The sequence below is a fragment of the Notothenia rossii genome (assembly GCF_949606895.1).
Source record: "Notothenia rossii genome assembly, chromosome: 1".
NCBI lineage: Eukaryota > Metazoa > Chordata > Actinopteri > Perciformes > Nototheniidae > Notothenia > Notothenia rossii.
Window position 1 is genome coordinate 58,940,986 of NC_136912.1, and position 24,971 is coordinate 58,965,956.

General features: G+C 41.8%; 1 protein-coding gene and 1 long non-coding RNA gene across 2 annotated transcripts in view; one reads left to right on the forward strand and one right to left on the reverse strand.

Annotated features, from left to right (window-relative positions):
• The window catches only part of LOC307040611, a 38,900-nt gene that overhangs the window by 13,011 nt on the left and 918 nt on the right, over positions 1-24,971 (reverse strand). The window lies entirely within an intron of this gene.
• On the forward strand, positions 2,674-24,462 carry LOC307040597 (uncharacterized protein). The gene is made up of 13 exons (XM_079683593.1): positions 2,674-3,294; positions 19,037-19,130; positions 19,608-19,722; positions 19,903-20,037; positions 20,233-20,319; positions 20,695-20,802; positions 21,146-21,209; positions 21,475-21,536; positions 21,881-22,083; positions 22,547-22,706; positions 23,489-23,595; positions 23,837-23,950; positions 23,982-24,462. Exons 2-12 carry the CDS (start codon positions 19,044-19,046, stop codon positions 23,900-23,902), a joined length of 1,194 nt encoding a protein of 397 aa, XP_079539719.1. The 5' UTR covers positions 2,674-3,294; positions 19,037-19,043; the 3' UTR covers positions 23,903-23,950; positions 23,982-24,462.

Below are 24,971 nucleotides of genomic sequence, written 5' to 3' on the forward strand. Positions count from 1 at the left end.
TCTAACAGTGGATGTTTTTCATCTTCTGTTAGACTACCGGGGAGAACGTCCTGCTCGGGAGCCAGGCTCAGAGTTAGTGGCAGTGGGTGCGGTGCACCTGCCTTTTACAGCAGGAGCACACACTCGCCTCAGTGAGGGAGAAGAAGAGAAACAGAGGCCGCCGAAACAGCTAGAGCCCAACCAGAGCCCAGCCAGAGCCCAGCCAGAGCCCAGCCAGAGCTCAGCCAGAGCTCAGCCAGAGCCCAGCCAGAGCCCAGCCAGAGCCCAGCCAGAGCCCAGCCAGAGCCAAGCCTCTCCCAACCTCTGCTGCTCACCAGGGGCGGACTGGCCATTGGGAATACCGGGAGTTTTCCCGGTGGTCCGGTACCGAAGTGGGCCGGTCGGACAATTCACTAGCACCCCCCCTCGTTGACAATTGACTAGCGGTACTGAGTTGGGCCGGTTGGATGGTCGAGTTTCCCGGGCTGATTTTTAGTCCCTGTCCGCCCCTGCTGCTCACCCCCGCTCACCGCTGAATCCACCGCGGAGAATAAACAGAAGGGCACCATGGCAACCAAGCTCGGGAGGTCTTATTCACTGCTTTTGGTGTATTTTGTGGTATACTGTATGTACTACAGCGTCTCCAGCGTCTCCAGCGGTCTCATGTGGATGGACACGTTTATTGAGCCGATTCCGTGTGGACGGAATACTTTTTTTATATCGATTTCTGTCCGTTTTCATTTCCGTGTAAACGGAGCCTTTGATACCTGACTAATGAATTAAACCAGTTCAATACGCATTCTTATCATTCTTTATGAGCGCAGTAATGGTAAGGTATCTAATTACATATGTATTTAGTATTCCATAACTTAAAGGTGGGGTAGGTAAGTTTGAGAAACCGGCTCGAGATACGCTTTTTGTTATATTCCATGGAATGCTCTTAACATCCCGATAGCAATGAATATCTTAAGTGCTTTGACAAAAAATCCATAAAAAAATGTCATCTGTGGAAGCCGTAGCGCTGTAAAAAGCACGACCAATCATTTTAGCCGGCCCGGCTAAAATAACTGGATGGCCTACCTGCCTGTCAGCCTTCCATCTGTGCAAAAACTTGTCTCGTGCCCTCATTGGTCATGTGCGCGTTCGTGTGTGTTGGAGGAGGGGCTCTGTAAGGAAGTGGCAGATTTTTTCCAGCTGTGTATTTTCAAATTCTAGCGCACTCAAGCTGGTTTCTCCAAAATGCCCTACCCCACCTATAATAACAGAGAGGGTCAAATTAAAGTGGTAGAAACATGGCAGAAATTCTAAAGCGGGAGAGTGAAGTGTTCTCCCGTATGTGAGAGGGCGATCAAGAAAAGACAACGAGTGGCCCGTTGAGGGAGTTTACGGAGCAGATGAATAGACACAGAAAGACAGAAGCACAATAACAAATAGGCTATATTTAGGTGTTTTTTTGTACATAACCGACGGTGTCAAGAGGAAGTAAAGTCCGCTGGTTTGTCCCCTATACTCTAACTGTCATGAGAAAACTCAAAATCAATTTCCCAGAATCCGACACTAGAGGTGGTCTTAACGCACCGGCACCAATAGTAATACGTAAAATGTGTAATGATCACACACTTACCGTTACAGAACATAAATAATAAAAACGTACCTGGTTTAAAACACTTTTGTGGTTATGATGCGGAATGAGTTCAGTAGTGATGGAAATTATGGCTCTTTGAAGCAGGGGTGGATCTACAGTGACGCACCCTAAAACACAGATGTAAACTCCTTCCGGTTCCTTCGTCAAAAACCAATGCAATTTCTCCATAGGATTTTGGAAAATAGCTCGAAATAAGTTCTGTGGTTGACAAACATTTAAGAAACGGATCACGTTTTGTTCAACCGGATAATATCCACATGTCTACACTACTTTTATAATTTTCGAATCATAAATCTAGTCACCAGAAGCAAAATGCTAACGTTATGCTATAAACGAACTACAACAGGATCACTGCTTCAACGTCACGCCAACTTAAGATCCATATTAAAAACTACAGATTCAAAATTGTACAAGTTGAAGCGTTTGTTTGAACAGTTTGCAGGAGGCAGGTACTTGCTTTCAAGCAGAACAGGGCAAACAAACTTAGCAGAGTGTTTACATTTTTGGTGTAATGATGTACAACGGCTTCGACAACTTCTGTAGTCCTATTCAGCCACATGTTAACAACCATTGTTTTTCAGACACGTAAACTCTTCAAAAATCACCAGTGGGGTCACTGCCGATGTATTTAATGTCGTAGAACAAAACGTGATCTGTCTCTTCAATTTGTGTCAAACACAGACCTTATTTCCAGCTATTTTCCAAAATCCTATGGAGAAATTGCATTGCTTTTTGTCGAAGGAACCGGAAGTGGTAAAAATGCTAACTTACTTCCGGGTTTTAGGACGCGTCACTGCGGTTCTCTATGTCCGAGTGCAAGTGAATGCAGCCCAAGACGCAAGTCTTGTAACCCCTCCTCCGGCCCTGGCGCGAGCTTGGAAATAATATGATTGGCGCCGATTTCATTTGAACGGGACGGCGCATAACGAGAACCAATCGGATCCAAGTAGACGGAAGGAATGACGTATTTGCGGTCTACAATTACAGAGAAAAGACTGTCAAGTTTGGCTATACTCAGCATTGAATCAAAACGCACTAAAGCTTTGGATCTGTTGAGATCTTCATAGTATGTTGAATACTTAAAACGAAAGTTAATTATAATCAAGTATAATCAATTATATTCTTGTATAACTCACAATGAAAATGTTTCCTATGTTATGTTTTTCTATATTTACAGTATAAACAAAGTGGTTTGTTAAGTTGAGTGTAAGGCCTATAATGATTTATGGGTGTCACTGATAAGGGAGAAGGCCGTTTCTTCCCTCTTCTCTCACAGCAGTACACAGGGAGGGGGGCTCCTGACTTAAGGAGAAACACATTGAGGCCCCTAAAAGATGGTTATGTCATAGCCGAGAATAATATTTTGCAAGTCCTGCACAGTAGGGGTCATGTCCTTTTTACACAAATATGGGAAGGTGTGTCTTATGCCATAGCCAATAAAATATTTCTGGTCATGTCCAGTCCTGTACATCAGAGGCCATGCCCAGTTTCCACAAATATGGATATGGAGGAGGTGTCTTAGGTTTTTCTATCCTGTTTTCGAGCATAAAGACACTGGCGGATGGGGAGGAACTTTCTTTTTGGGAGAGAGCGAGAGAGAGAGGGCGGGGTTCCCCTGGTATACCCCTCAGAGCTGGGTTTTTTCTCTCTGTAAGGTTCTCTCAGACTTGGTAAATATCTCTCACATTTCTTGGTTGAATGTTGAGTGAATTTCTTTGTGAAATGAGTGGAATGAATTGTGATGTGTTTGGGAATATTAGGCCCGCCACCTGTGAGGAATCTTCCTCCGAATTCATGCGGATAGGAATGGGTTTTCGAATGTTATTCCCGCCATCTGTGTCGGAAAAACGTGTATGAATATTAGGCCCGCCATCTTTGAGGAATCTTCCTCCGAATTCATGCGGATAGGTATGGGTTTTTGAATGTTATTCCCGCCATCTGTGTCGGAAAAAAGGTATGAAATTGATGTGAATTGATTGGGTGAAAAGGAAAGTTTGAATGTGCTTTTTATTATAACCGGTCTTTTTATGAGGAAATGCCACTAAATTCTATCGGGAGATTTAAAAATCACAAACTGAATCGGGCAGTTGAAATTACAATTTGAGTAATAAATGTAAAACAGTGAATTAAAGTTTAATATTAGAACATGATCACAGCATAATAGGTTTAGTATGACTATAATGTTGTAAAGAGAGAAGATAAAAACCCTGTATTAGTTTGGACCTATTTTTCTTCAAATAAACTGATCCCACCTTTTGGATTGGGACAACTTAAAAGAAATCTGCGCTCTCCTCTCCTGCTTCAAAGGTAAGATTGCACCCTGCCACACTCACACTTAGGTAGGGCCACGCCTCATTTACTGATATCAAAATCCTTTGGGATTGCTTAAACAGATTTAAGAGAGTTGTCTGAATTGAAACAGCAGTTAATTGAACCTGGTTCTTCAGGAGTTAATAGAGGTGAGATCTTGCTGACGTTGGTGGACCTGAGCCAAGCAGTAAACTTACATAGACTCAATAACTTTGGTTTGGTCAATTAGTAGGTCTGAGTAATTTCCCGGAATAAATTAACATGCCTCACCAACTCTTACAGACAGGCACGTGCACACATAGACATCAAAGTGGGCTTGAGCCCCTGCCCTTTTTCTCCATCCAGAGAAAGTGCCCTTGAATATATTTCTACTGCTGTTGGCGCAAAGTTTCCCTTTCCAAAAATATATTGATTGAATACAAAATAAAAACATCAGGTCGGGAGATTAGACTGAAGTTCCGATGCTCTCTCTACCGTCCCTCCCCGTCTCCTGCACAGCGGTGCGGACAGTCATCGTCACTTCAGACAGACAGGTAGCAGCACTTCCCACTTTACAGTCCCATGCTATGCCGGCTTTTCTTGGCTTATTTTGAAGGCGAGTGGTGATGAACAAATTACTAAACTGCCAGTGCCTCGAGTTTACAGCTAATTAGCTAAAAGACAATAACAATCATAGTTAACTAAGGCTACTGGCAAATGGATAAGTTAGCTCAAGATGTAGCTCAGGTAATTTATCATGGAGGCTAATGTACTGTACTTAAGGGGAGACACTTAAAGTGAATACAGTAAAATGTGAATCTAATAACGTCATCACAATTGCCACATTGATATGCAAATTAGGCGTTAACTAGGCCTAATTAAAATGCGCTCATTTGCATGCAGTTACCAAGGCATTGCAGGTGAAAAGGATACAACTAAAAAACACATCACCTCACAACTTCCCCAGATAGTTACTTAGGTCAAGTCAGTATTATCCCCTGAAATGTTATGTTTAAATATGCAGATTAGCTTTAAATCTACAGATGAATTCAGTCATGGTAGTAAAACGAACACAATGTATGTGTTTCTTGGAAGTTTTATTTCCATTAGAGTGAAAGAAAACATGGAAGCAAAATAGACCAAAATAACAAGTAGGCCTACATGAAAAAACAATCTTTTTGCCTGTAATGTCCTGCCTTAAACAGTAACTTCCTAATTTTGATTGTTGGCTGCTCATTTAATAACTATTAATTTTACTAGTTTGTTGTCTGCTCTTGTGCTTAGTGAATACTAAATAAGACCATTGTCTCTGTGTTAGCTGATTATTTTTTAGAATTCTGTTGAGTATTAAACAATTACGTGAGTGTGAGGGCATTAAAAAAAATTGGTCAGTAAGTCAGAGATTTGCAACTATATTTAACTTTTTGTTTTAAAACATTTTTTTATAAATGATTATGGGAAGTGCCCTTTTTCTCACTTGAGCCCCCGCCCCCCAACATTTCTGTGCACGTCCCTGCTTACAGATCTTAATAAGTTTGTGAGGCGTTTTGCTGAACAAAATGGTAATCGCCACATTCAGCTGTAATAGGCATGCCAACTTGATGCTCTGCTCACAGATGACTCGATGAGCATAAAAAACTTTTAAGATGATGACCTTGTATGTGTTTATTTTCTTTTTCTTTGTGGGGGTCTGCCCCCCAAAAAACTGTTTTAAGTCATGAGAAAGTCAAATAAGACAAAACGACACTGCCCAGCCAAAAAAAAGAAAACCACTTTGATTTAACTAGGCCAGTAGGTAAGGACTTTCCACTGGATAATAACTGCAGCGATGTATATGTTTTAGCTGAATACACGTTTTTTAACCCTAACTGATGCAGTTAGTCACTTCTTTAATGTTTGTTCTGTCTGATGTAAAGTCAAGGTTGTAACTGTTTGCAGTAAAGTTGTGGGGCACTGAACTGTTCCTTTGGATCTTTTGTATTTTGATATATGATAGTAATTACTTGTCTTTCAAATTTGAAGGAAGGTGAGCAAGCATCTTGAGAAACATTCATAATTAATTCCTCCAAAAAACAGTTTTTTCAATAATAAATTAATATGTGAATCATAACAGTGATTGACAGCTGCAGGAATAATATGATTGTTAATAGTATCATATTCATACAGACAAACATCGATGAGACAGTTAATTAATGTACTTATTGCAGCAGTCTGCATAGATTTGGTACCCCTGCTGGTCTAAGAGTGAAACAAACTCATTCAGTTATTGTTCAGTTAAAATTCATTAAATTATGTCTGCCTGTTTATATATTTATATTTAAGGCTTTACTGATGTGTCACAATAATGTCACCTAATGTTATTGAGTTAAAATATTAATATTGTGGCTTTCCAAGTTAACATTGATTGATATGACTGCGATTTAATCAGCATAAACTTCTGCCAAGGGATGCCACCCCTCAAAATCTCCTGCTACCGTCTTGCCACCCCATGAATATTTGTCTAGATCCGCCCCTGCTTTGAAGGGAGCCGGATCTTATGGCTCCGTTCCTTTCAAAGAGCCGTTCAAAAGAGCCGTTTTTTTAAAAGGGGGCGGGGTTACTAGGTTTATCTGAGAAATAATCACCTGGGCCCAGGAGTTCAAAACTTTTAATCTCAATCAGATCCGATCAGATTTTGAAATCCCATTTTTTGTGATCCAGGATCAGACAAGTCTGCCAAATGTTGTCCCTGGAGTTCAAAGCAATTCAGGAAAGGATCAGCCTGATCCAGATTACGATTTGTCAAGAGGACTAGATCCTGAATATCAGTGCTTTAATCCTACCGATCGCCATCTAGTGGACATGAAAAAGAATACAAGGAAGACAAGAGACCACATTGCAGAGACATCTATAATGTTTAATTATATTTTTAAATACATAAAGGACATCAAATCATAATGAAATTGTAATTTAAAAAAATACTCCCATAGGGTAACAACAATAAAACATTAATTCAAAGGCAGCTGGATCATCCCGGCGTGCTTTGAGGAGCTGAATTCTCAGTGAGGTTTCAGTTTGCTGAAGCTGTATTTGTTCTTCGGCCAGACGGATCTGCATCTCTGCCCTCTCCGTTTCACGGCTCAGCAGAGTTTGGTAGGCATCATCCCTCTGCTCTGGTTTTCTGGTGCGCTTGCATTTTCTCTTTAGAGTTGGCTCTTGCAGTGTGTCATCAGGCCTGGCTGAAGGTTCTGGATCCACATGGGTCAGGAGGACCTCATCTTCAATGGTGTGTGTCACATCAGGTGCATTGACAACCTGAAATGAAAGTTTATCAATATACTTTATACCCCTTAATAAGGTGATCACAAGTATGCAAGCTCCTGGAAAATTGTAGAACTAGGATGCTATATAAGACATATAGCAATTGTAGTACTATGAAAATAACAATTATACAAGATAATAATTGTAGTTCTATAGGGACAAGGATAAAATCACACATACCTGCGACTCACCATCCAGTACAACGTTTGGTATTCCATGTAAAGATTGTGACTGCTGACCACCAATGATATCAAGTACCACATCTGTGTATTGCCCCCTTTTATATGGTTTGTTACCCGTCTGTGGGTTTTTAGCCTGGCTGTGGTCTTTGGTAGCTTGCTGCTTCAAATTCTTCCACCTCAACCTCACTTGGTCCACCGTCCTCTTGTGTCCAGATCCTCTGGCATTCACATTGTCTGTAACTTCCATCCATATTTCGCTCTTTACTTTTGTCGCTCCACCCTCTCTGTTAAAGCTACCAACTATGGATATTGCGGCAGTAATCTTAAACAAAGTGCCGCGATGGACTAAACAAGAGAAAAAACACTCTGGATGCACACAAACTCAGTCTTTCCAACACAGTATGCGTTTGACCTTTATTTGCAAAGCAAAAATGCAATATTCCATATCCATATGCGTGCGTGCGTGCGTGCGTGCGTGCATGCGTTCGTGCGTTCAACAAAAATGGTCCTTCTCTAGCTCAACCCCCCCATCTATTACCAAGTGCGCAGGTAAAAGCAACCGGATATAAGCACAAACGTCACCACACAAATCCAATGACACGCCTATAGTGACTCAAAAAACATGTATCGTAACAAACACAGAAATGGCTTCATATGTGGCTCCTACATTCCGGCCCCTAATTATATCAACATAATAATTACACAACTGAAAAAATGATGTAGGAGACAATCAAGGAAAAAACTTTTAAGGATAAAAACGTCCTTTGTTAAAGTGTCCTTTTCTTCTTTAGGCAAAAAATAGAAAATAAAATAAAATATATAATTTGTTAGCCTATGAAGGAGTGATCTTTACTATCACATCGGAAAAAACGACAATGTCAAGGTCTAGGAAGTTCAATAACCCACTAATTTCCTCACGGCTCTTCTGCTTCCTGTAGAAGGCAGATCTTTGTGATAGGCCTGTCCAGATGGCTAGTTTTTGTCTTCACTCGCACCTGACGTACAAGTCCTCTTCTGTCTGGAATGGTTTGTAAAATCCTTCCTGTAAGCCATGAATTGCGAGGTGCTGAGTCATCGACTATGAGCACAATATCTCCTGGTATGAAGTTGCGCTTGACATTTGACCTCTTCTGTCGCTCCTGGAGTAGAGGCAAGTACTCCTTAATCCATCGTTTCCATCGTTTCCAAAACAAGTCTGAGATGTACTGAACTTGTTTCCATCTTCGACGAGCATATATGTCCTCTTTCTGAAACAGTCCAAGTGGAAAAGATGGCTTGGTTTTTAGCAGCAACAGATGGTTAAGGGTTAGTGCTTCCAAGTCATTGGGATCTGTGGATGCTCTCGTTATGGGACGGCTGTTGATGATGGATTCAGCTTCACAAAGAACCGTGTGAATACACTCTTCATCAAGGTTCTGTGCCTTCAGGCTGGAATTCAGAACCTTCCTCACAGATCTGATCAACCTTTCCCATACTCCTCCATGATGGGATCCAGTAGGGGGATCCAAAGTCCACTTTATTCCTTTCTGAAGGAGGGTGTTGTTGATTTTAGCAATATTCAACCTTTCTATTGCCTCTCTCAATTCACGCTCAGCTCCGACGAAGTTGGTTCCATTATCTGAGCGTAATTCCAATACTTGTCCACGTCTTGCGATGAAGCGTCGAAGAGCATTAACAAAGGAATCTGTATCCAAAGATGAAGCTACTTCAATGTGGATGGCTCTTACTGCTAAGCATGTGAAGAGAACACCATACTTGTTAACTGTACTCCTTCCTCGCTTGACCTCAAAAGGTCCAAAATAGTCAACTCCAACACGAGTGAATGGAGGTTCATCTGGAGTGACTCTGTCTCGAGGTAAATCTGCCATCTGCTGCATTCCTGGAGCTCCATTTAGTCGCCGACAAACAATACATTTTGACAGGGTTTTCCTTATAGCCACACTGGCACCAGGAATCCAGTATATTTGTCGCAGGCTAGATAGCATGTGGTTACGACCACCGTGTCCCACATCTTGGTGTACTTGCCGCAGAATGATGTCAGAAATGTGAAGGTCTTTTGCCAATATAGCAGGATGTTTAGATTCTTCAGGCATTGCTGCTCTACTGAGACGTCCTCCCACTCTCAGAACACCATCTTCAAGTACTGGGTGGAGCTTGTAGATGTGACTAGTCCTTTTCACACCTTCTCCCTTTTGCAAGCCTTTGATTTCATCAGGAAACCTTTTTCTTTGGCAAAAGCAGATAATTTCTTTCTCAGCGTTTCGGAGGTCCTCAATAGAAAGAAAACCAGAGACCACCTGAGCCTTGATAGTCTACATTTCCTTTTTTATCTCTCGGTCTTGCTGTTCCTTATTCAAGCCAGACTGAGCAAGAGTCAGACTCAATTGCTTCCTCTTCCGACTAAGGCACAGCAGCAGGTTTTTCAACCTAAGGATCCAACCAACTGTCTTCTACAGGTGGATCCAAGAAGAGAAGTGATTGATCAATCGGGTTACAGCATCCATCTCTTTTTCAACCTGCACAGCGTTCACATTCAGACTTATCTTGACCTCAGGGTCTTCTGGTGCCATTTCAGAGCCATCAGGGTTCACAGGCCACTGTTCTTCAGGTCCAGTGAGAAACTGAGGTCCAGACACCCATGTGTCATCTTTCAGGAGCGTTTCCACTTTGACTCCCCTGGAAGCCCAGTCGGCAGGATTGCTTGCGGTGGGAACATATCTCCACTGAGATGGATTTGATACTCTGCGTATTTTTGAAACCCTGTTTGCGACAAAGGTTCAAAACCTTAAGGTCTCATTACTGATGTACTTCAGTACGGAAGTACTATCAGTCCAAAAGATGGAGTCTTTAAGTTGCATTTGCAGCTCCTTCCTACACATCTTGTCCATACGACTTGCAACCACGGCAGCCGTCAATTCCACTCGAGGGATGGTTATTGGTTTCAATGGGGCCACTCTAGCTTTTCCCATAATGAAGACACAGTGCACTTGTCCTTTGATGTTATGTAATAACAGGTAAGTCACTGTTCCATAGCCGTCTTCGCTTGCATCTGCAAAGTGGTGTAGCTGAGCAGAGGTCACTTCCCCAAAATCCACCGGTTTTAGGCATCCGTCAACTTTAAACTCTTCGAGATTGCAGAGCTCCTTCAGCCAAATTGTCCACTCTTGTGCAGCTGAGGCTGGTATAATATCATCCCAACCAAGTTCTCTTCTGCACAAGTCTTGAAGAATCATCTTGGCTGATAGGACCACAGGTGCCAATATTCCTAACGGGTCAAATATTGAGCTAACCATGGAAAGGATCCCTCTTCTGGTTATGGGTTTGTCCTTGATCATGATCTTGAACTTAAAGACATCTGACTCAACACACCACTGTACGCCCAATGCTCTTTCCACAGGGAGTGTGTCATTATCCAAGTCCAGATCCTTAACTTCTTTTGCTCTCTCCATCGAAGGTATAGCAGCAAGCACGATACGTTTGTTGCTAATCCACTTTGTGAGATGAAAGCCCCCTTGAGCACAAAGGTCATGATAGAGTACCACTGCCTCCTCCTCTGAGACCACAGATGTTAGACAATCATCAACATAGAAATTGTGCAGGACGGTGTTGATTACTTTGGGGCTGAACTGCTCCTGATGGTCCTCTGCACACTTTCTAAGGGCAAAACTAGCACAACTTGGCGACGATGTAGCTCCAAACAGGTGTGCAACCATTCTGTGCTCTTCTAAGTTCTGATGATGATCTCCATTTGGCCACCAGAGATGGCTCAGCAGATCTGAATCTTCAGCTGGTACTCGAACCTGATGAAACATGGCTTCAATGTCTGCCATTAGTACAACAGGTTCCCTTCTGAATCTTGTCATGACTCCAACCAGTGTGCTGGTAAGATCTGGTCCCTGTAGGAGCTGCGCATTCAGCGATGTTCCCTGGAATGTAGCTGCACAGTCAAATACGACCCTGATCTTTTTCTTCTTTGGGTGGTATACACCATGGTGTGGTATATACCACACCCTGCCGTCACTGCGTTCCAGATCCACAACTGGCACTTTCTCTGCATAGCCCTTCGAAAGGATGTCATTCATGAAAGCGGTGTAATCAGCATGAAATGAAACATCTTTATCAAACCTTCTCTTGAGGCTCAGTGTACGTTGTTCTGCTACTCTCCTGTTGTTTGGCATACTAACATCCCTTTTCCTTAAAGGTAAGCCAATACAGTAATGGCCATCCATCAACTTAGCAGACTTTGTGACGTACTCCATAAAGTGACAGTCCTCTCTTGACGGTCCCATCTGCTCATCCTGACTGCATTCAGGGAAATCAGCCTTTAGCTGCTGCTTCCACAGATCTCCAAGGCTTGCAACAGATATCCTATTGACAGTGAAATCTGGCTGTCCACAAGTCATTTCACTATTCCTGTCTCCTCTGAGAGGTCCATTGACAGTCCAACCCAGCATAGTTTTAACTGCATATGGGCCCCGTCTACACTCCGAATAACTTCCCATGGCTCCAGTGCCTCAGGAACATTAGTCCCAATCAACAGGTCCACATCTGAATCAATCTCAGTAATCATTACATGTTTTGGGTGAGGCCATCTCTGAAGGTCTTTCTGCCGAGGAATGTTGCCTCGATGAACTGGCATAGTTTTCTGGGTGTAGGTGTCGGGCAGCTCACAATAATGACAGCTGTCTAATCCAGCCACATGCAGGTCAGAAACAATGTGACTTCCAACTATTTTCTCCTGAACCATTGTCCGAAGGAGAATGTCTGTTCTTCTTCCCCTGAGATTCAGTTTGTTCATCAGCCGCTCCGTGCAAAATGATGCTGAGCTCCCAGGATCCAGGAAGGCATATGTTATTAATGTTTCATGTCCCTACTTAGACTTTATTTGAATAGGCACTATGGAGAGAGTACAATCTGGCTCACCGGCCCCTGTAAGACCACTGGACTGAACGGAGATCAGAGCACTGCTTATAGCTTTTCCTTTAGCTTGCGTTGTGTCAGTTTCTTTCTCTTTCTGATAGATATGAAGTATGCTTGGGTGCTTCAGACTGCATACTTTGCACGAGAGGCGTTTCCTACAGTCTTTACTCATGTGCCCAATACACAAGCATCCAAAACACGCACCACGTTCCCTTAAGAAAGCGATTTTCTCACTATGAGCCTTTCTTTCCAGTTGAAAACACAGATCCAGTATATGTCCACCTCCACAAAACAGGCAAACACTTGTACCTAGTGAGCCTCTCTCCTTCATTCTTATTTCATGTTCCACTTTCTTTTCCGCAGTCGTAATAGTAGCAAAGCTGCTTCTCCTCATCCTTGAACGAGGTTCAAACTTAGCTTTCCTCACATCTTTGTTGGCTGCTGGTGGAGTGTCCTGTATATCTCCAAACAGTGGATCGCTCACAATATCCACCTGTCTTTCAACGAAGTTAACAATATCCATGAATGTAGCTCTACGGCCCTGCCTTTTCTGTAAGTCATAGGCCAGAGTTCTCCATTTGTCCCTATATTTGTAGGGCAACTTTTTTATGATGGCTAGCATATTGCTAGGCATGTTCAACTCACACATGTATTCAAACTCTTCCATGACGTTGCAGCATCCTCTCAGAAAGAGACCGTAAGCTTGCAGAGCTCGCACATCTTCTACTCTTATTGGCTGCCATGAAAGAGCCTTTTCCATGTAAGCTGAAACAATTTTCTGTGCATTACCAAAATGCTCCTGTAGCAAAGCCTATGCTTTGGCATATCCTCTGTCATGGGCTATATGCTGACAGCTTCTGACAAGCTCCAAAGGCTGCCCCCTGGTGTACTGTTCGAGAAAATACTGGCAGTCTTTAGGGTTGCGAGTCTTCTCCTCAATGCTGTGCTCAAAAGCTCTTATGAATGCTTGATATTGAAATGGAGAGCCATCAAAAATCTGAATTTCTCTTTTCGGCAGAAAAGAAAGAGACTGTTGCTGAACCAACATGGATGTGATTTCATTTTGTCTTTCCTAAACATTAATTAAAGGATTCTGAGCACTGCTGCTTGGTGCCAGTGCTGCTGGGTGATTGCTTTGGTGCTGTAACTGTGGATGTGATTGTGTTGAACTTTGATGTATATTGGCCTCTGAGCTTCTTGTGGTTTGATGTTGCAGATGTCCACATTCTACTTCATGTTCTCTGTGCGAAAACTGTAAGTCAGACTGGCCACCTGTAGGCCTGTTTGTGTCAGGCACAAATGTTTTTGCTCCAGCACTGAGTGTGGCTTCCTTTCGTCCCCTTTCCAAATAAGAATGCATGCCATCAGGACTCACAGATGTATTACTTGCAGCACGAGACCTTCCAGAGCGTCTTAGCACATTCATTTTAGCCCTTGATGCGGCTATTTCAACTTCCATTTCCAGTTGCTCCCTCTGTTTCCTGAGCTGTTCCTTATTCTTCCTGAGCTCTTCCTCTTGTTCATCCAATGCATGCTTGTCTTTTAATAACATTTGTCGTGCCATGAGAGCGGCCATGTCAGCCTCAGCTTTGATGCATGATGATGTAGTTGAAACACTGGACCTGGTTCCAGCAGAGCTCCGCTTGCAAGACCCAATGCTTCCTATGTTTGAAACACTGTCGCTTGGTTTTATTTCCTCTTGTGCTTCAGAATTTTCAACATTTTTCCCAGATTGTTTTGAAACATGAGACATACTTTGTTGGTGTTCATCAGATATCTCAATTGAGGAAACATGTGCAATGGTGCTGCTCGGTTGTCTCCCAGCTAACACGCCACGTTGCCACCACGTGGCCTAAAAGTGGTAGTTTGGTGGCACTCTGCACAACGTGGTAGCCACGTGGCCCCAACGTTGTGGTTCACCACAAGCACCCGTCTAAGTGTGCACAACGTGGTAGCCACGTGGCCCCAACGTTGTGGTTCACCACAAGCACCCGTCTAAGTGTGCACAACGTGGTAGCCACGTGGCCCCAACGTTGTGGTTCACCACAAGCACCCGTCTAAGTGTGCACAACGTGGTAGCCACGTGGCCCCAACGTTGTGGTTCACCACAAGCACCCGTCTAAAAATACTGATTTGTTTAATTTTATAGATTTATTTATTTATTTCCTTTTTGTCAGAATATGAGTTTGAAGGATAGTAATTTGTGCAAAAAATATTACTTGGGTGGTTTTACAAAGAAAATACCACGTTGTGGCCACGTTGAAATATAACGTATAAATACCACGTTGTGGCCACGTTGAAATATAACGTTTTCCTTTCCATGCAAGTGGGTGCACATACATATGATTTGTATGCAAATAGATGGAGTCTACTCTATTATGTAGTTGAATATTGTTCGTCCATTTGTTGCTGTTGATGTTTATAACTGTATATGCTCTCACCAGCCTAAGAATTCAACCAATCACGGCAAATTTCGTTTGCGCCTTTTCTCAGTGTTCTGGATTTACCACTTCACATCCTGGTCGATCCATACGGATATAAATTATATAGTCCCTCAAATATCCATCTATTCTCCCAGAAGATGGGATGTATTTTGCAAAACAGACAGTTATTCGATCGTTTTTCCCAGTTCGACACCCTTTCCTGTCCCTCGATGCCCCCACTAGCGCTGGTTAAAATTAATGCCGTTCAGCGACCTACAAACGGTTAAATGGATCTGCGAAAACGAGGACACGCTGTCAATCTCTGGAACGTTAGGCCTAAACCGCGTTTTTTTAATTCAAGTCAAGAACTTTCAATATATACTTGCAGGTAAGGAAGCCATCCTTTTTTAAAGTTTTGTAATTCGGGTCATGAACATATGGGGGAGTGTTCTATGCACAGCTCTCAGCATATTTTACACTTTTTCTGCCGAAATTAAGCAGGTGCCTTGTGGCCTCATGTGTGGCCTAATCTCGGACTCGGCCTCCATGTTGTTTTTTTCAGCAGGGCCGCTGGGCTGTGTGAACAAAGCTTACATTAAATCCGTGGGAGATCTATATCTGGTTGAGATATGTCCCGACTTTTCAATAGATAGCGACTACCCAGTTAATAGACGAACGTACTCTATAGGAATGTAAAGGAATTTACGACAGGCTGACCAGGTGCAAGCCTAATAGAGCTAGCCACGCGCGCCCACACTGCGCCCAGCCCTCGTAACCGCCATTATCAGATTATAGTAGTTTTACAACCACGAGAGTCAACAGTGATCATACAGTTAGTTAGTTCCAAGAGGCTGCAGCAAAGTTGGCAGCGAGCCAGCGAAGTTACCGCGTCGCGCCAATGTCTGTAGACTAGTTGTGTCGGGCGGGAGGAGGAGTGGGAGAGGGAGAGGGTGGACGTAGATCGGTAAGGCAGGCATGTATCTGTAGTTGTGGCGGGCGGGAGGAGGAGGAGGAGGAGGAGGGGGGGGGGCTGGACGTAGAGTGGTACTGTTGTGGTGGCAGGGGGGGGGGGGGGCACCAGGAGTAGGGCGACCAGTGCTTTGCTTCGTTGGCAGTCTCGTAGTGTTGGGCCATAGTAATAGTATAGGCCATGCATACGGATGCTCGATGGGCTATAGAGTGGACTCAGCTTGACTGTATGTGATTTCGGCGACCAATAGGGGGGGGGGACATCCTGGTCTGAAATTACAAAGTCTAGGACAACACATATGGGGGGGGGGGGGGGGGGCATGCGCCCCTTGCTGCAATGCACCCCCCGCCCCCTTTGGATCCGTCGCTGGCTCTTTATTGTAGATTAATAATAGAGCATGAAGTTGGCTAAGAAAGACCTAAACACAGGTACACACTGTGTTTAGGTCCTTCAATGCTAGAAGTTGGTATTTAAGGTTATAGAACTTTAGAAGGGTAATTTAGATGACAATGTGAAGTTGAACACTGCAGATTTTTTGTGAATTTCCATCAAGAAAGCTAGAGGATGCTAAATTATGGCTGCTATATATATATATATATATATATATATATATATATATATATATATATATATATATATATATATATATATTTTTTTTTATGTAGTCTAGATCTATGCAAAATTCAACTTTTCAGAGTAACAGACTCTTTATGTTTTTGAATGGACATTGGTTGATAGTTTTCAGCCAGTTGAAATTATGTTTTTATGATTATCTTTTGCCCTGAATTTATTTAAGTTGATTAAGTTGGAAAAAGTAACATCCTGAAGTAATCAATAGTCTTCCATCAGCATTTGCAACTAAACCTTGTACAAATTGCAATGGGGCAAAAAGTAGTAATATTTGTTGATCGCTCATATTCTTAACTTAAAAGAAATGAGGAACATACAATCTTACCGTGCAGGCAGTGGTGCATGGCAGTAGTGTATCCAGGGGGGCTTGCCCCCCCCCCCTCTATTTTTTGGCCTAGACCATGTAATTTCACAGACCAGGATGTCTGAAGGCTCCCCTAGCTTGTGGTTGCGCCCCCCCCCCCCCTATTTTCAATTCCTGGATCCGCCCGCATGGGCATGTTTTTTTATTTTAATTTGATCATATGCATGCGCAATCTTGTTTTGCAGCAAAATGGATGAGAAGAGGCGGCGTCGTACACAATACAATAGAAAGTGGGTTTCAGCCAAAAGATCGGCATCACGTATGAATAAAAAGGTCCAGACAAGACACAGTGACAGTGATAGTGACATTACTGACTTTGTGTTAGATGTTGCATGCAATTCAGATGAGGCAGCTGATGTTCCAATGAATGAACATGTTACTTTGGAAAGCGAGTCTGTGGAAGAAGAAAATGGACAAAATGCTGATGCTGAGAGCGATGATGATGGGTCAATGTGGGACTTCATTGACGCGAATCCAGTCATCCTTTCATCTGAATCAGAAGAAGAAGAACAACATGTACCGGTAGCTGAATACTTAGTGCCATGGGTCAATGCACACCAAATAAAACATATGGCAGTAGATGACCTACTCAAAGTGTTCAAGAAGATTGGACATAAAAATCTGCCAGCAACAGCTCATACGTTATTAAAAACAGACAAGAAGGTGACAACTGAAGAAAAATCGGGCATGAGTTATGTATATTTGGGACTTGAAGATTCCTTGGTGAAGACCTTGGACAGGTACCCCCAGGAAATACAGACAGCATTGAAATTTCTTTCAATATCGATGGTCTCCCTCTTTTCCGCAGCTCGAATACATGTGTGTGGCCAGTCTTGTGTGCAATAATGATGGAACCAGTCACTGTCTTCCCTGTTGCCATAACATGTGGCAATTCAAAACCAAGCAATTTAGATTTCTTACTTGACACAATAACAGAATTGAATCACATCTTGCAACATGGCATTCAGTACAAGGACAATGCAATTCAAGTGATACTGAAGTGCATCGTTTGCAATGCTCCTGCAAAAGCAATGGTGCGGGCTACAAAACAGTATTCTGGATACTACGGTTGTGAAAAATGTACGCAGAGAGGTGTTTGGTATGGCAGGCTGACATACCAAGACATTGACAACATTGTGCTAAGAACAAACCAGTCATTCAGGGATCAGTCTCAAGAAGAACACCATAAAGGAGTTTCCCCTTTCACTATTCTTCAAGTGGATGCTGTGAATGTATTTTCTATGGATGATATGCACCAGGCCTGTCTTGGGGTCACACGAAGGCTAATTCTTCTGTGGGTCAGAGGCAAAAAGGAAATGAGGCTTCCTGCGACACACATAGAAGAAATCAGTGAAAAACTTCTGGACCTTCGGAGGTGTATTCCAAATAGTTTTGCGCGGAAACCCAGAGGCCTTGGAGATATTGAAAGATGGAAGGCTACAGAGTACCGTCAATTTTTGCTGTATACAGGAAAGCTGGTACTCAAAGGCATTCTTAGGAATGACCTTTATGATCATTTCATGGCCATATCTGTTGCTATGTGCATTCTTGTTTCACCAACTCTTGTGCAAATTCATAAGGAGTATGCTCACAACCTTTTAGTCTACTTTGTACGGAGGGGTCGTGAACTCTATGGCAAAGAGTTCCTTGTGTACAACGTGCATGCCATGCTCCACATATCCGCTGATGCTGAGCGGTTTGGAAGCCTGGACAGCTGTGCGGCATTCCCATTTGAAAACTACCTCCATAAGATGAAGAGAATGGTCCGTTCTGGGAAGAATGCCCTGGCACAGATTGTGAAAAGGATTCACGAGTTGGAAAACGCTCCATGCACAACATGTTTGACAAGGGCAGAAAGCACCATGCAACTACAGAAGCCGAACAATGCATTTATTTTGGATGGTCCATCTTGTTGTGAGGTGGTGGCTTTATCAAATGAGAAAGATGAAGAGGGAAATAAGAAAGTGTTGTGCAGGGTGTACAACAGAACTGAATCTGTCTTCATGGAGCCCTGCGATTCCCAGATTATTGGAGTATATTGCATCCACTTGAACGACAGCTGCATGAAGCTCCTGACAAGAAAAAGCCTCCACACTAAAGCCATCATGGTTGAGAAAGGGAATGGCAGAAAGGCGGTGTTTCTTACCATTCTGCATGGATTATAATAGTTAAGTGCATTATTTCATTTCAATAAGCACCACTGCTACAAAGTTTGCAAGTATTTAGTTGTTCTGCATGGGTTATAGTTTATCCAAAGTATACCACAGATGATGTAGCAATTAAATATATGATAGTAAGCTTAGTGATAAACAGCTTTTGTGTCTTGGTCTTCAGGTAAAAGATGTCGGGCGAATTTTTTGTAGTAGAGTTTGTGGACGAGGTGGCTGTTGAAGTCGTCCACAAGTCATGGATACAGTCAACAAGAGATGTAAGTAAATACATGCATGTACTTGGAACATTGTCAAATATATGGGTTTGCAGCCATTTGATAAAAAATGGAACTTAAAGCGTTTCACATATGTGGTTGGTTGGGGCGGTGGTGTCTAGGGGGCTTTTCTTCCCCCTTTAGAGGAATTTTGGCCCTTTTTCCCACTGGTGGACGCACTTTTCCACTCCCTCCACACTCAGTGGAGGTGTACTAGTCAGGAGTCAAGGGGGGGGGGGGGGGGGGTCTTAGTGACATTTCGGTGACTGCGCCTTAAGCTTTTATCATCTTTACTATCTACAGGCCTCGTGAGACCACCCCTTGGGCCAAAAAAGTGGTCTCTTAAGAGAGGTCACTTCTCATAAGAGTTTCAATAACATGGGATGTATAGCCCTTGATCTCAATACAGGACCACTGTATATCACTACGCAATTCATTAAAACATTTTAACTACATTCAGTCGCTGCTGTTATATTTCAGCGTCTGTGTTGCTATTGGCCAGCAAGGGGTGGAGCCTCTTCAAAAGCCAGGAGAGGGGAGCTGCCTGACAAAGAGAAATGGGAGCTTTATGAAGTTAGGATATTTTCATTTGGAGGTAGGAAGCATTTAATATTTACAGTTTGAAACGTTAGATTAAGTACATAATTCATGCTAGTTTTGTGTACTAAGCGGGAACTGTAATAAATTGAAGGGAAAAAAGGAAACAGAATGACGTTAATTTTATTACCTTGTCAGTATATCAGGTCTCTTAATATAACATTGTTTCCAACTTCAGACACCTATGAGAAGGCTCAAGAAAGGACGAGAAAGGCTGAGGATACCTCCAATGTAGAGACTGACACAGAAGAATGTCGACGGAAAACTAAGAAGCCTGCAAAGTTTCAGGTTTCAGAAACTGAAGATGCTGATGGTAAATACAGAGAATTGGGCATAAGAGTATATTTAAATATGTGACGACATAGATGGCTTCATAATTGCCACAAATTAATAGAAAAACAGCTCAACGGAATAAGAAATATTAACCCTTTCAGTTTTCTTTATTAAATGTAATTTAATGTGGTGCTTCACTTCAACTGTTAATCTTTATTAAATAATGTTAATACAGACGAAGAAGGGGAGATACTGGAGGCAAGTGACAGTGTCCCTGCTCTAGTTCTGGCCGAGCTACCAACACCTCCTCAACGGACAAATGGTAAATGAGGTTGGCACAAGGATCAAGTAGAGCTATATCCTCAACTGTTAATTTCAATTATTTTAGTTTCAACATGAAGCTTGAGTCACAAAAGGAAAAAAACAGCATTTGCTTGTATGCTAATTTTATTCCCAGGAGGTCCAACCTTTTCTTAAACACAGTATCTAACTGGCTAACTATGGGCTATTTTGACGTATAGAACAATGATTACTTTTTGGTAGAGACATTTATGCAGTACCAGGTAGATCAGTACCGGTAAATTGATATTTTGGGAGTATCTTCTTGCAGTGAAAATAAAGTATTGCTTTCATGTCCTAATGAAAAATGCATTAATAATGTTTTATCGATAACCGCACTCATTAAATTCTGTTTAAGGCTGTTCTGCACCGAGAGCGATATCACCAAGTACCAGTACCCCTTCCAGGTCTATTTCTGGGCATAGAATCCAGTCTCCTGTGTGTCCTAACAGTGACACAAGATCAGGTATTTAGGACTATTGACATTGTGCATTTGTCTTCATATAAAAAAAAAAAAACCTGTTTCGAGTAATGATATACATTGGTCCTCTTGAGAGACCACCCCATCTGCCAAGCCAAACCGATCTGTCATAAAGGGTGGTCTCTCATAAGAGGTTCAATAGCATGGGATGTGTAGCCATTGGTGCATGATGTTGCGGGCTCCCAAGAGACGTGGTCTTAAATATGAGGTCATTCAAAAGGGGCACCACTGTATTCACTTTGCTCCATTTAGCCTTTCGCTTTATATTAATTTAAGTATTCTGATACAGACATTTATAAATTAATTACATTACTATCTCTGTATACAGTGATGACTTCAAGTGCACGACTGTCTGAGGATCATCGTGGAGGAAAGCAACTGTTCCATACCAGGTAAGGAATCTGAGGCATGGTAGTTTTACCCAAGTATTTACTGAGAGTAGTACGTACATGTATATCTCATTGCTCACCATGATTGGTCTAGGCCATTCATTGGTACAGTCACCCTGTGCTAAAGCATTTAGACTAGTACATGTAGTACATTAGACCAATCTGATATTAAGCTGTAGCGAATCTCTGTTACTACTCATGCCATGTAACTATGGCTTACTGTTGGCATGTACTGCAGTGAAGTAATAATTTCATGTTATGTTTTCAGCACCCCCACAACACTCAGAGCTTCTACATCTGCTGCAATAAATCCTGAAAGTGAGCCAACAGGTAACAAAGCCTAATGTAACAGTTTTACTTCAAGAATATTTTTCAAAATTGTGATCCAGAAAATATTCAATTTTGATTTCTTCATTCTAAACATTGTGTTCTTTTGAGACAAATTGATTGATGATTATGGCATCCTTTTCGCATTTTTTTCTCATTCCATTTACATTTAGCTTGGGATCTAGCACTTGCCGTTGCTTGAAATATGTGTTTAACTTCAACGCAACATGAAATGTAATGAATCATTTGTCGCAATTGCCTTAATGCATTATACATGTATGTGGGTGAATAGATGCAAATTCTAAGCATAGTATTTAAAAATGTGGAATTGTGTTATCTTGCTACAGGATTCCCGAGCAGGATGCTGATGTGTATGCAAAACCTTGAAGAGTCACAGGGGGAAATCCTTAGAATGCTGGGCTTCTTGACAAGTGCCAGCAGAGCAGCAGGAGAGGAGTTGGACGATGTACTACCAGACCCTGTCAGCAGTACTGAGGAGCTGGATAGGCTTTGTGAGAGGCTTACAGATAAGGCCTTCAAGAGACAATTGGTATGTTCCATTGTGAAAGAAAAACTTATTTTGTTAAGAATCGCTTACATTTTATGAAGAAGTAACTCCATCTTCCAAAGAGACAGATAGGCAGACACCAAGACAGACAGGCAGGCAGGCAGGCACACATACAGACAGGTATACAGACAGATAGGCAGGCACACAGACAGCTAAACAGGCAGGCAGACGGACAGTCAGGCAGACAGGCACCTAAGCAGGCAGCAGGCAGGCAGGCAGGCAGGCAGGCATAGATAGATAGATAGATAGATAGATAGATAGATAGATAGATAGATAGATAGATAGATAGATAGATAGATAGACATAATTGGGACCACTGAATTATTTCAAAACTGTAGTAGTTATATTCAATGCTGCCTTTGTTATATATATCTGACAATTTAGCATTTTCACTTGGATGTACTCAAGGGTTTTTTACTAAGAAAACTAATTATCTACATTGCAGACATGCTATATGACTTCCTTGGGTGGCCACAACATCGGAGACACCATCCGTAGGATGCTCTCCAAGTTGGGAACCAATGCCTTATGGTCAACGTATAGCCTCAAGGGAAAGAAGGGCAAGAACGCGTTGATTGACCTGTCGGTCACCAAGGTCCTCATCAGTAAGTGTTTAAGTCATAAATGGCATGCAATTGCTTCTTCAGTATTTTATGAAGCTCGCCTGATGCACTCCAGAGATACTCAATATAACATGTTGATTATCATTTATTATAACCGAAACGACCATTTTGGGGATGTTATGTGTCATGTGCATGAGTGGGTACGTGTCTGGGTCTGCATCTTCGTTAGTGGATCTTTCAAAAACTATGTGACATTCTAATTTACTTATTTGTATGAGTATTGGTCATCCATGGGCCAAGAACCCTCATGATTTTGGTGCCGATTCTATTTTTATATCTTTATTGTTGTGGCCATCTTGGATTTTCTTAATTTTCTCCGGGGTTTGGCCATACTACCGCGTACATTTTTCAGCTGTTCATGGGGGGTAATCATCTCGGTTAGCGATAATGGTCCCAGGTGGGTGATAATGGGGGATATTGATCCTACATCGACGCTAATGGGGATATTGGTCCCAAGTGCGAGATACTGGTCCCCAGTGGGTGATCATGATAATGAGGGAAATGGTTCAGCAAGAAACCCATTTGTCTGGCCATCTTGAATATTTGGTGCCAGTAAAGATTTGGGGGATGTATCCTGTGTTCGTCTGTGAATACCATTCTAATTACAAATATTAAAATATAAAACTGCCTTAGGATTATTTAGTTTAGATTTGTGAGGAATAGTTGTTTTAGTGTTAATTCTTTCACCAGTACATATACTTGTTACTCTTCCTTTCTTCCGTGCATTGCTTGGGGTTAGCAGTTTGGTGCTACTTTTCTTACAGGAGCATGCTTGAAAAACCATCCTAAAGCCAAGGCTTCCGAGGTGGAGGAGCAACTGTCCGAAAATCTCAAATATGCACCGAAGAAAAAAGGAGGGCCAAAATACAAGGTGATAGTGGATTCTAGTGACTTACTTAAATATTTGGTCCATCTCTCCAAATGTCTGTCAATAAAGCATTTACATATCACATACATTTACCACTTTGACATAGAGTATGTGTCATCAGTACTTAAATCTTTGCATTCTCACAAAGTTAGTTATCATTATCACTACTCATCAATTAGGAACAATTAAGGATTTTATTTTCTAATATACCATGTATTCCCTAATGTGCGTTCTTGCTTTTTAGGAACCTGCTGCAAAGAGAAGGAAGAGCGTCGCATCTGCAGTCGATACAGATACAGATTCAGATTAACATTTCACATATTATGCCTGGTCATTGGTGCACGGACGTTTTGGCCAGGTATATTTGTCGGGGCGGACGTTTCGGCCAGCTTGTACAAAAAATATAATAACTGAATAAATAAATATTTTATTTCATTTAAATTCACCTACGTAGTAGATACATGTTACTGCCATTCATATATATAATAACTGAATAAATACATATAGCGCCACCAACGTAAATGTTCATTTAGTCTACAAGGTCTCGGTTCGAAAGCCACAAATGTTCAGCTGGCCAGCTATTATTGTATTACCTTGGACAATGTTTTATCTATTGTTAGGTTATTTCCTTGAGGTACTTAGAAAGTAGTTTAGGTAAACCTGTTATGCCTTCATATAAAGAGATTGCAATTGATATCATTTATATCCCTCTTTGTGTTACTACATTTGACCATGGCTTCATTATGTTCTTTTGTTCAGGAACATACAAATTAAACTGGTTACTTATACACCTTAAGTTTGCAGAGAATATTTAAATTTCCATAATTGTAGAAATATGATAAATATAATTCTACTGTCTACATGTCCTAAAATTAATTATGGGTTTATGGAATTTCTTATTGATATATATCTATCTGTCAATTTGAATCATGTCATGATGTATTATGCATTTTAACCATTGAAATGCAAATAAAATTGTCTAAGAAGTGTATTATTAAAATTTGAGTTGTGTTGATTACTTTGACATAATTAAAGCTAATCGAAAGAAAATATAATTGCAAATAGAAAGTGGTCTAAAGGTGGTGTGAACGTTACATTTCAACGTTACATTTCAATGTGGTGACCACGTTATTTCAACCATACAAAATCACGTGGCCTCCACGTAAATTGCCACGTTGTCACAACAACAGCATCACGTGGCAGCCACGTGCAATTGTTAGCTGGGCTCCCAGTTTCAGAAAGCCATTGCTTGACATCGTCGATAAATCCATTGTTGTATTTCATTGTCTTGGCAAACCATACATTTTTATTTTCCTGTTCGTCTGCAGGAAGAAGAGGAATTACAGACTTGTGTAACAGGGTGGTTTCTTTAACCAGTT